The sequence below is a fragment of the Dasypus novemcinctus genome, chromosome 6, assembly GCF_030445035.2.
Source record: "Dasypus novemcinctus isolate mDasNov1 chromosome 6, mDasNov1.1.hap2, whole genome shotgun sequence".
Taxonomy (NCBI): domain Eukaryota; kingdom Metazoa; phylum Chordata; class Mammalia; order Cingulata; family Dasypodidae; genus Dasypus; species Dasypus novemcinctus.
In genome coordinates this window covers 68915239-68933379 of record NC_080678.1, presented here as the reverse complement: position 1 = coordinate 68933379, position 18141 = coordinate 68915239, and the positions used below count along the sequence as shown (strand labels likewise).

The 18141-nt window shown below is 40.2% G+C and overlaps 1 protein-coding gene across 3 annotated transcripts in view; it reads left to right on the top strand.

The window, feature by feature from the left end:
* Positions 1 to 18141, top strand: part of ANK3 (ankyrin 3) — a 345711-nt gene that overhangs the window by 125700 nt on the left and 201870 nt on the right. For 2 of the 3 annotated variants that reach the window (XM_058298891.2, XM_071215805.1), the window contains exons 6-8: positions 5684 to 5869; positions 6533 to 6556; positions 7715 to 7813. In XM_058298891.2, coding sequence (XP_058154874.1) covers positions 5684 to 5869; positions 6533 to 6556; positions 7715 to 7813 — 309 coding nt within the window. The remainder of the gene's footprint in view (positions 1 to 5683; positions 5870 to 6532; positions 6557 to 7714; positions 7814 to 18141) is intronic. The other variant, XM_058298890.2, reaches the window with a different exon arrangement.

Here is an 18141-nt window from a genome sequence, read left to right as displayed (position 1 = left end):
ACCTTGAATAAAATTATTTAAAAATAAAAAGGTATTTGTCCTTGGAACTGTTTTAGGTAATATAGTTTGTTTTTTAAACTAATTAGGGATCACTTGAGAAGTATGTCTTTGGAAATCTATTGTCAATAATAAAAAAACCAATGTTTGTTTATTCTTTAATACAATAGTGAATTAAAGCAGATTCAGAGTCATCTCTGTCATAATACCACTATACATAATTGCATTTTGATGTGTTTCCTGAATGGCACAGAAAAGTTGACAATGGAGAAATCACCATAGAACCTCACCCAGCTTTTGAGATTGTGCCTTCTGGGACAACCACTAAATGAAAGAAAAGGCAGTTCACATTAAAAATAATAATAATAAAAAGACTATAAATAAATAGATGAAAAGATTCTCACCCTCACTCATATTCAAAGAAAGGTAAATTTGTTAATCAGCTAAATAATAAGAGAGGCTCCTTGGTCTATGTGATGAAAAAAATGTTTTTAAGGGGGAGAGGAAAGCAGAACTTTCCCACAGCATTGGTGAGATTGAACATTGGTTGCAACAATTTTGCAGAAGGTTTGGCAATATCTATAAAAATTAATATTCACATATGTTTTTACTTAGTAATTATACCTCTAGGAATTTATATTACAGATTTATTGCAGGAGGTATAAAAATAATATATAATAGTTTATATATACTATTAGTATATAATATATAATAGTAGCATAATTAGTAATAGTTTTTAAAACCTGGAAAGAATCTAAATATGCACCAATAGGAAAATTCTTTAATAAATGTTGGTACGTATAGACAATAAAATGCTATTCAGCATTATTAAAAATGAGGTAGAACTATGTGTACTGATGTAGGAAAATATTCAAAGTACATTTTTAGCAGTGGTTTGCTCTGAGGAGTTTGGAATAAGGGTTGAAAATGAGGAGGGACCCTTATTTTATACCCTTCAGTACTGTTTGGGATTTTTATCATGAGAATGTATTATTTTTATAATAATAGTCATAATGGTAGTTAAGAGATAACTGCTTGTTTATTTGAAAAAAAACATCATTTGGTAGGCAGAGGGCAGGGACTCTCTTCATACCTTGGGTATCTGAGCTCGAGATGCACAGATTTGCCTTGAGTATGACACACAGATTTGCCACAGTGTATAGGCCAAAGGGAAACAGGCAATTGGTTTTTAGAGAAAATTCATTCCCATTTTTGGATGGAACTGCTAAATAATATAAATATCCTGATCAAGTAATAGCACTTTCTTCATCTATGAAAGATAGTATTCTGTGATGTACAGAACACTAAATATCTTTCATTTTGAAGCAATTATAAGACATACTTACTGCTAAGAGGCTTGAATTTAACTTATGAACAAATCAGGAATAACTCACTGAATGCTCCCGGAATTTTTAAGGTTTCAAGGTCCAGAAAGAGGTACTACAATTAACTTGAAGAAAAGTAGTATGTGAGAGCCTCAAACCACTAAATTGATCAATATTTTGACAAAGAATATATTTTTTTAAATGATTTTACTAAATTGATCAATATTTTGACAAAGAATATATTTTTAAGGTTTCAAGGTCCAGAAAGAGGTACTACAATTAACTTGAAGAAAAGTAGTATGTGAGAGCCTCAAACCACTAAATTGATCAATATTTTGACAAAGAATATATTTTTTTTAAATGATTTTACAATCTTTCATTAATTTAATTTCACTTAAAGGAGAAAAGCCATAAATAAAGATTCTCTCTTATAACAAGTCAGGCCCATATCTTCGTGGGTTAGTGGTGCATAAGTACGTAATATAGAAAATAACATGAAGAATGAGAAAAAAACAAAGATGTTTTATTCAGACTCTAAATAAGGTATTTATTATCCTCTAAAAAAGTGTCTTAATCCCTAATTATTGCAGTGCTGCTGAGTTATCAACCTTTAATTTATACAGAAGTCTGAACTTCTGAAACAGACAGCAGAGGTTAACTAAGGGCTTCTTTACATAGTGAACATTTAATCCAATTTTTACTTTATTAAATGATGTGTTATTTCCAAATTCCTCTAATACAATTTTTTCACACTGAATATCTTGGTATGATGGTGACTTAAAACTTCTCCCATATTAGTGTGTATTGCCTATCACATCCTTTCCATTCATATCATTTTTGTTTGACATTTGGGTCTTCATTAATTCCACAAGTAACCGTTAAGCTCCTATCATGTGCCAGATACTCAACAGAGCAGCAAAGGCATTTTCTTGAGCAATCTGAGCATGGATCCTGCTCATGGAGCTTCTGTCACATATCTCTCTCGCTTGTGTTTTCTCTTAAGAATAAATGCACAAAGGAAATGCATCTATTTAAGCTTGGTTTGGAAACAAAATCTGGAGCCACTAATTTTAGCTATTAACACCTTGGAGGTGATGTCTTTGTGTCCTCAATTGGCATGTGCAGGAAGCACATTCTTGCCAGTGCTAATGGCCTCGGTTGAAGTCTATTTTCTGGTATAAACGGGTTTCCTTTATGGATAGGGCCTATGAACTTAAAAAGTCAGAGCAGTGGAAATGTAGCCATTTTATTTTGATTCAGAACAGGAGCAGACTGTCATTTTTACCCCTCAAATTTTGATCGGGTTTTAAAAGTGGCATGCAAAGTGAACTAATCTATAGTCTTCCTGCTACCACTCTCCTTTAAAAAATGTAGTTTTCTTTTTTTGCAAAATTAATTCATTATATACAAATAAGAAAGTACAATAAAAAGCAAAAAAGAAGAAAAAGTCACTGTTAATTTTACCTCAAGATAAGATTTTTGTTTTTTTATTCAGGTTTTTGTACATGTAGCTAATACACACATGTATTTATGAAAATGAGATCGTATTTTTATTTTTTATTTTTTTAAAGGTTCATTTATTTCTCTCCCCTCCCCCTCGTTGTCTGCTCTCTGTGTCCATTCACTGTGCGTTCTTCTGTGTCTGCTCGCATTATCAGGCGACACTGGGAAACCGTGTCTCTTTTTTTTGTTGCATTATCTTGCTGCGTCAGCTCTCCCATGTGTGCGGAGCCACTCCTGGTCAGGCTGTGCTTTTTTCACACAGGATGGCTCTCCTTGCGGGGTACGCTCCTTGCACGTGGGGCACCCCTATGTGGGGGGCCCTTATGTGGCACAGCAGTCCTTGTGTGTAGCAGCATTGCATGTGTGCCAGCTTACCATACAGGTCAGGAGGCCCTGGGGATTGAACCCTGGACCCTTCATATGGTAGGCAGATGCTCTATCAGTTGAGCCACATCCGCTTCCCTAGGTCGTATTTTTATATAGTTAGATAGACAATTTTATCCCATAGCATTAAATTATATTCTAAACTGCATGCCCATAACTGTAAACCTCGAATATCATTTTGGTGACATCTTTGTTGTGTCTAGTTTTTCCTGTTCTTCTAGTAAGGCTGCAAGGAACGTTCTTCTGGTTACCTTGGTGCTTCTCCTTTTCCTCTTTCCTGTCTTCTTGGGTGGTAAAGTTGAAAAGAGCAGGGAGAGAAGGAAGGCCTTTCAGGTGGTTATAGATGCCAGGGCAGGAATTAGTCTGCACTTCACAGTTAGTAGGAGAGTGGGCAAAAGAATTTATACAGGAAGAGACTGCACAAAAATAACCCTTAGGTGCTTGGGGCCAATATTTTGCACATCTCTGAATACATGGGTGCTGATTTCTGTTCATTCAGATGGGTGGTCGGGGCCCTTATCTGTTTTCCAGCAAGGGAACAGAATGTTGAACGTGGTCTTTTAGGAAGATCAAGAAGACATCAGGAAAGCGGACTTGGTCCAGTGGTTAGGGCGTCCGTCTGCCACATAGGAGGTCCGCGGTTCAAACCCCCGGCCTCCTTGACCCCTGTGGAGCTGGCCCATGTGCAGTGCTGATGTGCGCAAGGAGTGCCCTGCCACGCAGGGGTGTCCCCAGCATAGGGGAGCCCCACGGGCAAGGAGTGCGCCCCATAAGGAGAGCCGCCCAGCGCAAAAGAAAGTGCAGCCTGCCCAGGAATGGCGCCGCACACACAGAGAGCTGACTCAAGATGACACAACAAAAAGAAACACAGATTCCCGTGCCACTGACAACAACAGAAGCGGACAAAGAAGATGACGCAGCAAATAGACGCAGAGAACAGACAACCGGGGCGGGGGGTGGGGGGTGGGAAGGGGAGAGAAATAAATAAACAAATCTTAAAAAAAAAAAGAAAAAGAAGACATCAATGTATAGGAAAACAGGTTTACCTCCTTCTCTCTTGAAAATTCTATTCTTTTGGAATGGTCCTCTATTTGTACCAAAGTATTACAAATATAAAATATCATGACCCAAATAAAAGCATAAGCAATTTGCCTGCCAATTCTCTAGTAAAAATAATTTTTTAAAAGTTCTTTTGAAGAATTTGTCTTAAAGACAATTCAGTAGTGTGTGTGATGATACCATTGCAGAATTAAACTGTGTGAGCCAGTCTCAGGATTTTCTGCCCTGTGATGTTTGTTCTGTAGTCAGCAATAAAAAATCACCCATAAATTAATTAACCACAGTGGAATCTGTGGCTGTCACTTCTCAAACAAGTTCCAGGGCAATGCAAAAGGATGATGCAAAATGTACAAAGTATGTATATGTGTGTGTGTGTGTATGCACTTACCACCTGGATTTATTCTAGTCATGTTTTGTGTAATTCCTATTGGTCCCACATTGGTCTGAGAAGCCAAGAGTCTTTCTTAAAACAGCAATGACCATGGTTCATTCATTTACATATATGCTGATTGATCACCAACTCCCTGCTAGGCAATAGGGGTACAGTGATAAATCAGACAGGCATTTTTCTCACCTTTACAATATCAGTGAAAATTTCTTTACATCTTATTTAAATGAGCTCCTTTGGAAGTTTGCCTTGATTTAACCCGAAATACTATTTTCACTGAGGTTATCTCACATGTATTAAAATCATCAGGGAAACGGACTTTGCCCAGTGGTTAGGGCGTCCATCTACCACATGAGAGGCCCACGGTTCAAACCCCGGGCCTCCTTGACCCGTGTGGAGCTGGCCCATGCGCAGTGCTGATGCACGCAAGGAGTGCTGTGCCATGCGGGGGTGTCCCCCGCGTAGGGGAGCATAAGGTTGCCCCACGCACAAGGAGTGCACCCCGTAAGGAGAGCCGCCCAGGCGAAAGAAAGTGCAGCCTGTAAGAATGGCGCCACCCACACAGAGAGCTGACACAACAAGATGACGCAACAAAAAGAGACACAGATTCCTGTGCTGCTGACAACAACACAAGCGGACAAAGAAACAAGACGCAGCAAATAGACACAGAGAACAGACAACGGGGGTGGGTGGGTGGGAGAGAAATAAATAAATAAATCTTTAAAAAAATAAAATAAAATCAAAGCTTTTTCTTCTTTATTTTCTTCTTTATTTTGTGTTTTCCAAATTTAAACAATTAACATATATCACTTTTTAATAGGAAAACCCACATAAAGTCATTACAAATTTCTTTTATTTGTTTGATTCTTCATATTTGAAAATGTCTTTTCACATATTTATGTTCATTTGGAATATATTAGCTTTCATAAACTTAAACAAAAATCCACACTGGGTTGCCTTCTGCGATGTTCATTTAAATTTTAAGAGATCTATCAAGGCCAATCTTGACCCATCCATTTATTTTCAGGATGGCTTCACACCGTTGGCAGTAGCTTTGCAACAAGGTCACGATCAAGTAGTGTCACTCTTGCTAGAAAATGACACAAAAGGAAAAGTGCGTCTTCCAGCTCTTCATATTGCAGCCCGAAAAGATGACACAAAGGCCGCTGCCCTGCTGCTGCAGAATGACAACAACGCAGATGTGGAGTCCAAGGTGAGACACCCGGGAAACAGTCCTTTCGTGCCCAGAATGCTGGGTCTTTAAGTAAGCTGGGTCTCCCTTTTGGCTGGATTATACCAAACACTTACCTTCATTGAAAGAAATCAAAACACATGTCCATGTTAGCCAGCTGAAGGCACATGCCCCTTAGCGAGAAAAGCTAGGCGGTAACCGTGGACATTGCCCTATGCCAAAAGGGAGGCCACTGCAAAAGACATTTATTTCTATGCACCTGATAGTTTCTTTCCTTTTTAAACTTATTTTTAAATGCATTTAACACTTCAGCTCAAAGAAGGTGAACAAAATACTGAAGACTATGTGCACACATAAACTTTTGGGGGCTATCTAAAATGACAGGCAACGCACTGAATGTTGCTCAGCTGGGGAAAGCATGCCGGCAGCCAAAGAGTCACAGCCAAAGATTCCATTGTCTTGACATATATTACTTGAAAGTCTCTTTTAAGGAAATGTGGCATTTGGAATAGGACATCATGTAGCCCTTCATTCAGTCTAGCTTTCCTTCTGTGCCTATTGTGCTTCCATCTTAGCACTCATCCTCATTACTTAGCTGTCATGAGCTTTCTGCAATCCACATCATCGATAGTGAACTAACCGTTCATTTTTTCCTCCTCTTTGCTTCCAAATGTGTTAACCTAGATGGTGGTGAATAGAACAACAGAGGTATATATATATATACATATAATCTATATCTGCATCATCACTTCCCCATTACTTAGTGCTGTTGCCTCATTTCTTTCTCTTCTTTGCATCGCCTCCTGTAGGCTAGATACCTGCTTTATACCCGCCCCCAAAGTAGCATGTGCCAGAGAAGATAGTAGTTTGATTACCAGGGCTTTCTGCAGCTGAACCTGGTGCTCAAAAGGAAGAATTAGGAATCCTTGAAACCTAAGAGTATTGCAGTAGAGTTGCACGAGATGAAGTTTGGAGACTAGATGCTTAATCAGCTCTACCTAAAGCTGCAGACAACCCTGTCATTCTACTCATCCAGGACTGACTCTTTAGGGTTCTGCATGACACTTACCCTCATGCGGTGTCAGCAAAAGGAAGGTAATTTCAGAATGGTACCACTATGACCCACCCTTCAGGAATATAGTGAGTAATATAGCTAGCATGGCTGCGAAGCTTGCTAACAAATTAGAAATGCATCTAGTTCCTATAAGGTTTCAATCTTTGGGGACTAAGTGAATCGCTGCATGTTTTAGCATTTTTTTAAGGAAGTAAAATGCATACACTAGAAAAAAAAATGTGTTGAAGAGGCATTTGCTAATAAAGAGATCAAATTGTGGATTCTTTATGGAATGCAATCACCCATTGGGTCAGACCAATAATTTTGCAGTACTGCCTTGTCCCCCCCCAAAGTTACTTTTATCATTAAAAATGACATTTGCCATTGATTAATTCAAATCTATATGGAATACCTGAAACTAAATGAATCTTGACAAAGAGTTTCAATGGACAATTCTATCATCAATAGTAAAACAGTGGTACTAATCAAGCTTGCTTTGAGCTATTAAGATTTTTCTTGTCATCCCTATTTTAATATTTCAAAACATTGGTGACTATACACTTTTGCTACTGGATTACTACAATTGATCATTCTCTGCCCTTGATTCCTTCCTGGCTCTTCCTTTGCCTATGAGTTTGGGGTTTATTAAGAACCCTCTGAGCAATTGGCACTGATCGAAAACTAGTACAGAATGCAATGTGGACCTCAGCATATTTTGCTTCCTCATATTTATTTGGGCAGGGTTATGACAGTCACCTGTCAGACAAGGTGCCAGCACAATTAACTGAACGCCTGCTGTGTTTTCTTTACAGAGTGGCTTCACTCCGCTCCACATAGCTGCTCACTACGGAAATATCAATGTAGCCACCTTGCTGTTAAATCGAGCGGCTGCTGTGGACTTCACTGCAAGGGTAAGAACAATGCAATACGAAATGCCGTAAAACATTTGAAAGGAGCTTTAACTCTCCTTTCCTAACATATGGCAGAGGTCTAACTAAATGACCTCCAAAGGTCCTTCCAGTGAGTAAAAGCTAAGATTTTCCACTTAGCCTTGTGCATTTTCTTGCTTTTATATAGGTGTGCCTATTTTCTAACAGGAAAAGTAAACCAAGGGTGTGTGTGATAAATATGTAAGTATGTAGAAGATGTGATTCAAGTAGTCATGACTGGGAAGTACAAACTATTCCCCAAGTTGAAATTTCTGAGACTGTTTGGAATTAATCAAATGGCATTAATGATGCTGTAGAGATCAGGGTCTTAAGCTTAGAGAGGAAAAAGTGCCAGAATAGTCAGACCAGGCCCAAACTCCAAAAACCAAACAAGAGAGACCAGTTTTGCTTTTATTATCTGTTCCCTACAAGCCTGCATAATGGGTAACAATATTCTATAATTGAGTGAGCTCAGATTCACGGAGAAGGGAGTTAGAGTGCGTGTATACCTCCAGACAGCAAGATGGCCACTAACTGGAGTAGTACTGCTCTGAATGTAAGAACTGGTTCTGGTGCTAGGCGCACTTGTAGAAAAGTCATCATCAGTGGTGGAAATAAAGGACGCAAGATGGAGCAGTGGCCAAAGTGTGGATCCTGGAGTCAGATTCTTTGGCTTCAAATTTTGGCTCCATCATTTCATGCTGTGCCCATCAGGTTTTGTTGTTGTGGGTATTTTTTTTTTCATTTATAAAATAAAAATAAAGCATGTTACAATATCACTTCACCCTCATTGAAACCCTGTGAGAATTAAAAGAGGTATTATATAAAGCACTTAGTGCCCAATATATTATCATCTTCGTCATCATCCTTATCAAGAGCAACAGCAGCATCATTTTGAACACAGGATTGTGGTATTATTTTTGCTAAAACCTCTTGTGTTAGAGGACAGATAGAGTATAATACTAGCAGTAGGGGTTGTAGCAGTAGTAAAAGTAGTACCATTTTTTCAAGTACTTACTGGGTGGCAGATGTTAGGCTAAGCATTTTATCTCATTTATTCTTACATAAAGAAAAGCATTATTATCCTTGTTTTACAGAAGAGGAAACTGAGCCTTAGTGATAAGGACCTGGTCCAGGATCACAGAGCTAGCAGGTTGGAAGAGGCAGGCTCCAGCCCAAAAACTCTTAACCATGACATTGTTGTGTCTCCCTTAGAAAACTTAAGGGGTTCATTTTTCCTTCTCCTTTTATAACTCATTGGTCCTGTAAAAAACTAGTAGGAGCACAGATTGTACAAATACAAAGGCTATTTCTACCTTTTCATCATCAACTTGCTAAAAGCCTGTATCAGTTTAAATGACTCAAGAGTGCCGATCATATCAATTCACTCTAGCACAGAGTTCTTATTGCATTAACGACATCCCTGAGGATTGAGTAACATGGCAGTGTCAAGGCCTAGGTTAATATTTTGAAGGACAAAGTTAAGCATGTCTTTAAGTCATGTATAAACAGGGCATGTCATTGTTAAAGCTGAAGTTCATTTCTTTAAGATGTATTCTTCTGGCTTTATTTCTGTAAGTAACAGTATAATACAAACCTCATTAAGTCACATCTTCTAATTAGGGCTTTTGGAAAATTTATGCCAGGGTGGGGCTTGCAGTTCAGACTCTAATGCTGCTGAAAATAAGAAGATTGGGGGAATGTTTAAGCAATTTAAGAGGACAAATTACAGTATTTTCAACTCCTTCAAGCAAGTCCAAAACATCCATTTACATTAAAATAACGATAGTGATAATTACATATGATGCCTATTTATTGACTAAAGATCAGTAGATACTTCAGCTCTACCTTATTAACTTTGCCTGATTTATAACATGGGATTTAAAATGATCACACTGTACTTTTTCTTAAAATATGTTAAAATTCAGACTTTTCAGTAATGTAGGAAAGCATTTTCACCCAGTCATTCCTAATTAATGAGACTTAATAGCTTTAGGAGCTTCTGAGCTGAAGGCTGTGGTAGAATTTGATTAGACTTTATAGGAGGCCTGCACTTCAACTGTTACTTAAACCCCAATAGCCTCTGCTTCGCTGTGCATTTGGTGATTGATGATTTGCTCTGGGGTGTGGAAGAACTGGTCTTCATAAAGAGTTTAACCTGAGGCAACTCAAGAAATCCATCTTAGGTTACAAATGAAATGTCTAGTGATTTTCATTACGTAAGTTTCCAGCCTATCTAGTCTCAGACTACAGAAGCCTCTCCCTTCCCCCACTTCAGTGGGGTCTTTTTAGGTCACAGTTCTCTCAGGAATGTAGCAGAAATAGCAGGGGAAAGTAAGGTGTCCAAAACAAGAGGGGCTCAAATTTTGTCTGTGCAGAACAACAAAGGAAAGATCATTAAGCTGCATTTGCTAAGAACGGATGCAAATTGTAGGCATGTGTCATATGCTTCCGGAACCAGGTTTGGACAGAGGTATTGATCAGATGGTTAAAGGTGAATTACAAAACAAGTGACAGCCTTTTCTTAAGGGGGCTGTGATTTTTTTTTTCCTGGCTGTGACAGAGTACATTAGAGAGGGGATCATTGAAGAAAGGCAGATACTGTCTGGTGTTCCTCATAGAACAGTGGATGGAGGGCATGACCCAGAGAGCAGGCTACCTGCTAGCAAAGAGAGCTGTGCAAGAGGAGAAAGGACAGCACTTCTGGAATCATTTCCTGCGTGCAGTAGGTGCTCATTCCCAAAGCAGATAAGAGGCAGAATCAAATACAGTGTGACTAATGGGAGTCCACAACAGAACGGATTGCTTTCTATGCTTCTTTGTAGTGCCAGCTAATGTAGGCAGCAGTAAAGCAGATCCCAGCCAGTGGTAAATGCACAGCCCCAAGTAACAGTTGTGATACCAATTTATAGCACATTCTAATCTATTTTGTGGAACACTTCTCCCTAGATTTTTATTAGGATGTCAATTTGGGGTTTTGCATTGTGATTTTGCTATGTATGTATAAGACATCCTGTCTGGCATCTTAAATATTTCCTTTGGATTATCCATGGGAGACTTTTCAGCCTCGAGGGTGCACTGCACGGAGTTAATGCCGTAGCTGCTGAGTGCTGCAATGTAGTGTCAGTGTCAGCATTCTCCATTCTTTGAAATGAGTCTGCAGAGATGGTGTTGACACTGCCTGAATTTATGCATGACCCTTGCTCTCTTAGCAAATCACACTAGCTCTCTTAGGGAAAAGCAGGTAACAAAGACACAGCAGAGCTACTACCAATTATCATTCCAGTGAGGAGCATTTATGCACTGGAGTAACCAAAGGCCAAATTATATTCTACAGATGCCTGCAAAGTTCCATTTTTTTTAAGAAAATGGATTAATGCTTTGTTGGCTAAGAGTTTTTCCATCAAATATAATGGATACCCTAACTTAGCCTTCACTCTTATCATTGACCTTTCTTTTGTAAAGTACTATCCTCCCATTTTGTGAAAATAATTGAATAAACTGTCCTATTGTTTTGCTATTTAATGATTTTTTGTTTTTTTCTCTAAAAAGAATAAGAATTTATGTTTAAGATTTATACAAAAAAAAAGGAAAGAAAAGAAAAAAGATTTGTACCTTACTTTTTTCCAAAAGGATTTCAGGCAGTTTATAAATTAAAATAAACAGAGTAAGACATATAAGCACAAAGAAAAAGTGGCTGGAATGAGCCAGTCAATACAACTAGAGAATTAATTTTGGCCTTAAGGGCTTTGATATATGTAGTGGAAAGGGAAGCTTGGGTTATGTAATTTTCAGTTTTTAACAAAGGAGAGCTTGCAGCCATCTATAAAGACAATTATTTTTTTGTGAAATAACTCAAACATGAGTTTTCTCACATGAATCTTTCTCCCAAGGACAGTGAGTTAACCTAGTTGACAATTATCTTTTAATTACTATACTTCAGAAGACTGAGTTCCTGCTGCTCCATTCTGCCTATGGGTACTAAATCTCCATCTGTGAAGGCACTTGGCCCTGGGAATCTGAGCAACTGTGGATGACTTTCTAATGATGTATGGTAGAACTTGGCCTGGGTGGCACCCATCAATTCCTACTTAACATGTCCTTTGGACTGCCTTTCTCAAATATCAGCTGTCTTAAATGAGGTTTTGGCAGGTGCCAGACCACAGTCAGATTGCAATTGAATCACAGAAAAGGTTACTTTATTTAAGATATTTTATTTTTTGGTTAAAGTGAGAGCAGTGCTTTTACGTGCTAGAACTACTAAACCTTTTGGAGGAAACATAAAAGAGTCAGACATACATTCTGCCCAAACAGGAGATGAACATAGATCAGCACATGCATGAGCAAAATGAACAAGCAAGCAAAATTATACAGATATTTCTTTTCTAAGTTAAATTCAATTTAGCAAATATTTATAGAATGTCTACTATGTGCTAGGTTCTGAAATTTTGGACTTCACTAAACTACTGTCCTTACTCTACTAATTTGTTCAAGCCCCAAGTGCTCAACCATATGCCACAGTCTCTCCCTTAGTGCCCCAAAAAGCACAGCTAAGTCTAAGCTGTAACGTCAAACAGGACTTTTCTAAAAACATAGGGATTGACAAAGGGAGGTCAAAGCAGAAAGGCGAAGGTGAAGGACAGGTCCTGGATTACACTGTCCCTGTGGTAATGACCTTCCCAGAGGCCACTGTGTTGCAGAGTCTTTCTTGCTTCCCACCAGTGGGAACCCCTTTTAGCATGTCTTTACCAGCAACACTCTAGGCCTCCTAACGCTCTCTGGAGCCCAAGGAGAGGTGGAACCCCATTCCTTCTATAGCTGGGCTGTCTACTTCAATAGCCACTAAACTAAATAATTTAAATAATTAATTATTAAACTAAGTAATTTAATAATTCAGTTATTCACTCTCAAAAGCCACATTTCAAGTGCTCAGTTGCCATATGTGCCTGCCATACTGGACAGCACAGATATATAATACTTGCCTGAAATGGACAAAGCTATGATACCACCAATCTCAGGCCTTCCTGGCCTAAAGTGTCATCGTTATCTCAAAAGGCAAACTTCCCCCACAAGGAAGATGGTACATTAAGTAGCTATGCAGAGAAGTTTTGCTCCTAAAAGACTTGACCCTTTTGGCTCCACAAGAAGATTTTGCCTTTCCCACTATATGTTTTCCTAGCAAAAACAACAGCAATAAAATGTCAGTCTTCCAAAAAAGAATAAAACTACTAGAAATTTTAAAATAGTAGTTTCACCCCAATTCATGCTATGAAGTATTCAGAAACAACAGAAATTGAGATAAATCTCAAGAGGTCTCCAATTACCAGAGATTATGTGCCACGGTTCCTTAAATTCTCTGGACCTCAGTTTTTTAATCCATGTAAAGATTTCTTGTATGGATTAAACAAGACAATAAGGCTTGCCCAAAGAGGCCTTCTCTGACCCCTAGAATAGTCACTCTGTCTGTGCACATGGCCCTCCGTATTTTCCTCTCAGGAGACCCGAGGCTGATTTACATGGTGGCATGTGGCTTGCACAGTCTCTGCATCTGAGCAGAAGGCTGAGGTGCCTTCCTCCCACTCTGTCCCCAGCCCCTCTCCCTGTGCCCTCACGTGCCTGGCTGTGTGCTAAGGACTTCAACAACCTCCTCTCGAAGGCCTTCATTTGCCACAGGGAACATGTTTCCTCCATTTAGATCCTTATAGGAGAGGTAGACCTTCTAGTTCTAAGGACTTTCCTCACTGTAATAGAAGCAAGACCTGAGTGGTGCTGCAGGGACAATTACCGGACATTGTATGTCCTCCCATGGCCCACTGGATAGAACATGGGAGAGTGTGGGCTATGGTGTGGACCATTGGCCATGGGGCGCAGCGATGCCCAGAGATGTACTCACCAAACACAATGGATGTGTCATGATGATGGGGGAGAGTGTTGTTGTGGGGGAAATGGTGGGGTGGGGGCAGTGGGGGTGAATGGGGACCTCATATTTTTTTAATGTAATATTTTTTTTAAAATATTAAAAAAAAAAAAAAAGAAGCAAGAGGCAGGACCTCTGTTTTTGTTGCCTGACAGCCCTTTACCAGACTGTCACGAAATGTGATCTTTGACATACTAATAGACTTGCCTCAATGTCCAGACCACATTCCATTCTGCCAGAGAGCTACAAAGTGGGAACACTGGGGGCCCCGCCTGTTACAGAATGGGTGCCCAGTAAATGCTCATTCCCTTCCTTTCTTCCCTAGATAAAATGCATAGTTATGGTAATAAGGATTTTCTAAAAACTGGTTATAATTATGTTACTACATTGCAGCTTCTTTGTTAAGCATTTATACCATTATCTCAGCAATTCTGAAGGCTGAAGTAGAGATGAAAGGAAATTTATTTATAGCTACCGCCCATATCCTGTTCTTCACCTCATTTGCAAGGCTTGAACCCTCGGTGACAGCCCTGTGTCTTATTACACATTCTGGAATCCCTAGAATATAGGCCAGCACCTTGCCCTGGGAGGAGCTCAGTATATAGTTGTTGAAAACAAGAATAAATGAGCAACACCAAAAAAGATATTAAAAAGAATTTTTAAAAAAATTTTCAACAATAGCAAATAACGAAATAGAATAAATGAGCAAATAAGAGCTTCTAGGCCCCTTGTCTGCTACTCCTAGGAACCCAGAAACTTTGCAAATTTACCTTCCTCAAGCCCCAGGCCTCTCCCCCGCCTATCAAAATCCCTGTTACCTCAAACTGAGCCTCACATGGTGTTAGGGAACTACTTCTCAAACTGAGATCAGCTGCATTAAGAGAGATGGAAAATCCATAGGGCTCTAGTATTGGAATTTTAGGCCATTGCACCAAAGCCAAGTGTTGAACATCTGACTCTGAGGAGCACGTTTATTTGAGCAGTGAGGAGACATGTTATTCAACCATGCAGGCGACCTCACAAGACAAGGCCAGAATGACGGGCTAGTGGCGAAGGGCTGCTGCCACACTTCATTCAACTAAGTGTGTTTTAAGCAGGGCCTCAGTCTCCCGGCTCTGAGTACCAAGTCAAGGCTGTCACCAGAAGGCACTGGGAAAGTCCATCACGTACTCGCTCCTGGAAGTGAGGGGAGCGTGGCTGACTTGTGTAGCAGTTTTCTAAGGGTGCTGGGCTTCAGGAGACTCAGTGCTGGTGTGCTTTCGTGGATGTATCTTTGAATTATATTTTTACCTCATTATACAATTAATTTTTTAAGAAAATAAAATAAAGCTAAGGAAAGAAAATTAAAACCACCCATAATCATCTCCCTTATATAGCTTTATTTTAATCTGGATGTCTGTCTCTACAGAGACCACACACACACAAATATGAACACCTTCATTTTTATTGATAACATGTTTTCAAAAGAAAGCCAGTTAGATGTATCTCCTAGTATAGGCCCAACAGCATTAAAGACAAATATATGTATCTTTAATGGATTATATATACCTTCCTTCTGAACGAAAACAGAGAGCATTAGCAAAGAAAATGTGTGTTTTATGGAAAAGTAGCCACATGGTTTGCATTAACTGTATTCTTGTTGCCATGGTGATATTAACATCTCAGGAGGCATAAAAACCAGTAAATGAGCCAAGGGGCAGAGTGAAGGAATACACTTTTTATCTAGAATTTGCTCCTATAAGCATGCCATGCAGTCTCATGCCTGCCTTTTTCATTTAATACCCTGAATATCATACCAAAGGAGAAGCTCCTGTATACCTTTTAAAAAGAAATATCTTTATCTTAAATCCCTTAGTGCATGTGAGCTTCGTTAATGTCTCACTGTGTGGCCGGGATCTCTGTTGATCCGAGGAGTGGCAGCAGCCTGGAAGGAGGAGAGGAGCCCTCAGCTATGCACCAGAGCCCTGGGCTCTATCCTCTGTGTCTCTGATCACTGATGTATGTCAGGTGACACTCATGTCGTCACCTGACATGCAATTTACTTAAGAGCCAAATGAGAGAGATGCCAGTCCACATCAGGCCTGTCCCCTCTGCCCAGCCAGTGATGGAGGCAGCCTTCGGCCTCCCGTCCCCATTCACAGCAGACGGGAGGAATAGCACCAAGTAGACAGCATGGAAATCAGACTGTCAGGGGGCACCCTGGCCCTGCAGCCTGCTGGGTCCTCTCATGCAAGTTATTTATGGTTCAGTTTAATCATCCATAAAATAGGTCCAATAACGGTACTTCACACATTACCCTGTGAATGAAATAATCAATAAACCGCCTAGCACAGTGCCTGACCCACCACCCAGGCCAGGGCCTAAGCCTCGGTGGTGGTGGTTGCTATGGTCATCGTTGTTATTGTTTCATCTAGGAGGGCCACGCCCTGCAGGACATGCCCCCTGTCAGGCAGGTGGCACCATGGCAGCACTCCCAGCTCTCCTGGAAGGAGTCACAAGGGTCCATTCCCAGAATGTTTGCGTTACATCGTTTGCAGTGGTGTTTGTCAGCATGAGATCAGGCTTTGAGAGACTATTAATTTGGCTCTGTGAGACAATAAGAATTTTTGTTAAAATCAGAGAAATTGAAAGGTACATATTTCGCTCTTTTTTTCACTTTTCCTCTTTGAATGTGTCCCGTTTCCTGCAGTGCTGCTTTAGAATTGATACTCAGAGGACATTTTAAGTGACCTGAGTAAATCCTAATTTTGAAATTCTGTGAAATAAAGTTTTTTTAAATGTTTGGGATGTGTTTTTTTAAGGAGCTTTCGATTACATAAATGTTACATCAAAAATATAGGGGATTCCCATATGCCCCACTCCCTCCCCCTCCCACGCTTTCCCCCGTTAACAACATCCTTCATTAGTGTGGTACATTTGCTACAATCGGTGAACACATAGAGCATTGCTACTAACCGTGGACTATAGTTTACATGATGGTTTACACTCTGCCCTGCATGATTTTATAGGTTTTGACAAAATGTATAATGACCTGTAGCCGTCATTACAATGTCATGCAGGACAATAGGTAGGAATTGGCAGAGCTAGGTTTATCTGATTGCAATTTAAAAGAATCATTCACTACCTTTAGAGTTTTCATATCCTCCAGTGAGTTTAACTAGTAGCAAGGGGCTGCTGTGCCCCTGACTGACCCTCTGCAGTGTATCCTGGCCCAGTGTCCAGACTCACTGTCCTTAGCTGGCGTCCTTGGATCAGCCCAGATGCAACCAGTGCTGGCTCAGTACTGCAGACTCTTCTGACAAATATACAGAAAAGGCCAAGGGCACTACCCAGAGTAGCTAAATGCGAGGGGGTAGACACAGTCCTTCTGACTGCAAGTCTGACCAAGACTTCTGCCCCCAAATTTGGGGGATTCCCAAAAATACCCTAAGTTTCAATATTCACTCAAAAGACTCACAGAACTCACTGAAAGCTTTTATACTCATGGTGAACAGTTTACTAGAGGATGCAGAAAATCAGCCAAAGGAACAGACTCATAGGGCAGTCTGGGAGGGCCCACACCTGAAGTGTCCATTTTCCCCAGGACACTTGAGCCTCCTGGCATCAAATATACATGTATCATTGCCAATCCAGTGAGCTCACCTGTGCTGTGGAGTCATGTTTTTCTTAGGACTTATTTATCGATTGTCCATGTAGTTGAATTCAGTACCCAGCCTTCCCCATCACCAGTCCTCAGAGGTCCAGGTTATACCATGTTGTCTCAGGGACCCAGGAAGAATCATCTGGTCAGCATAAGCTATAAGGAGTAGGCTGAGGGGCCCATCATGCATCACAAAGACTCCTGTCAGGAAATTCAGTTTAGAGGTTACCTCCCAGGAGCCAAAGTCCTTTCTACCTAGACATCTAGAAGGAAGAGATTAGGGCTTAGCAAAGATGACTGGTTAAATGGCACTGGGAAAAGCCACCAAGGCATTGGTCAGCCTCTTTGGACACATGCATGACCATTTACTACATCCCTCCCCAATCAAAACTGGAGATCCCAAGAAAAATTCAGATAGGAGATCAGTGCAAAAGCTGTGAACTTGAAAAAATTTAAAAAGCTAGGCTGTCATGGAAATATAGAGATTAGAACCAGATCTGAATAATGATTCACCAAAGCATGACGGCTGAAGTACATTGCACATGTGAATGAGACTAGACACTAATGGTGAGGTCAGGCCTGCAGGGAAGGATTCCTTAAATACTGGACTTGGCTGAGGGCCTTGGACACGATCCTGCAGGTGGTAAAGAGCTGGTGCAGGTCTTTAAACGAAGAAGTTGGACGGTGGCATAATGGCATGCTTTTGAAGGGGGAAACAAGGAGACTTGAGTATGAATTGTGACAGACTCTAGT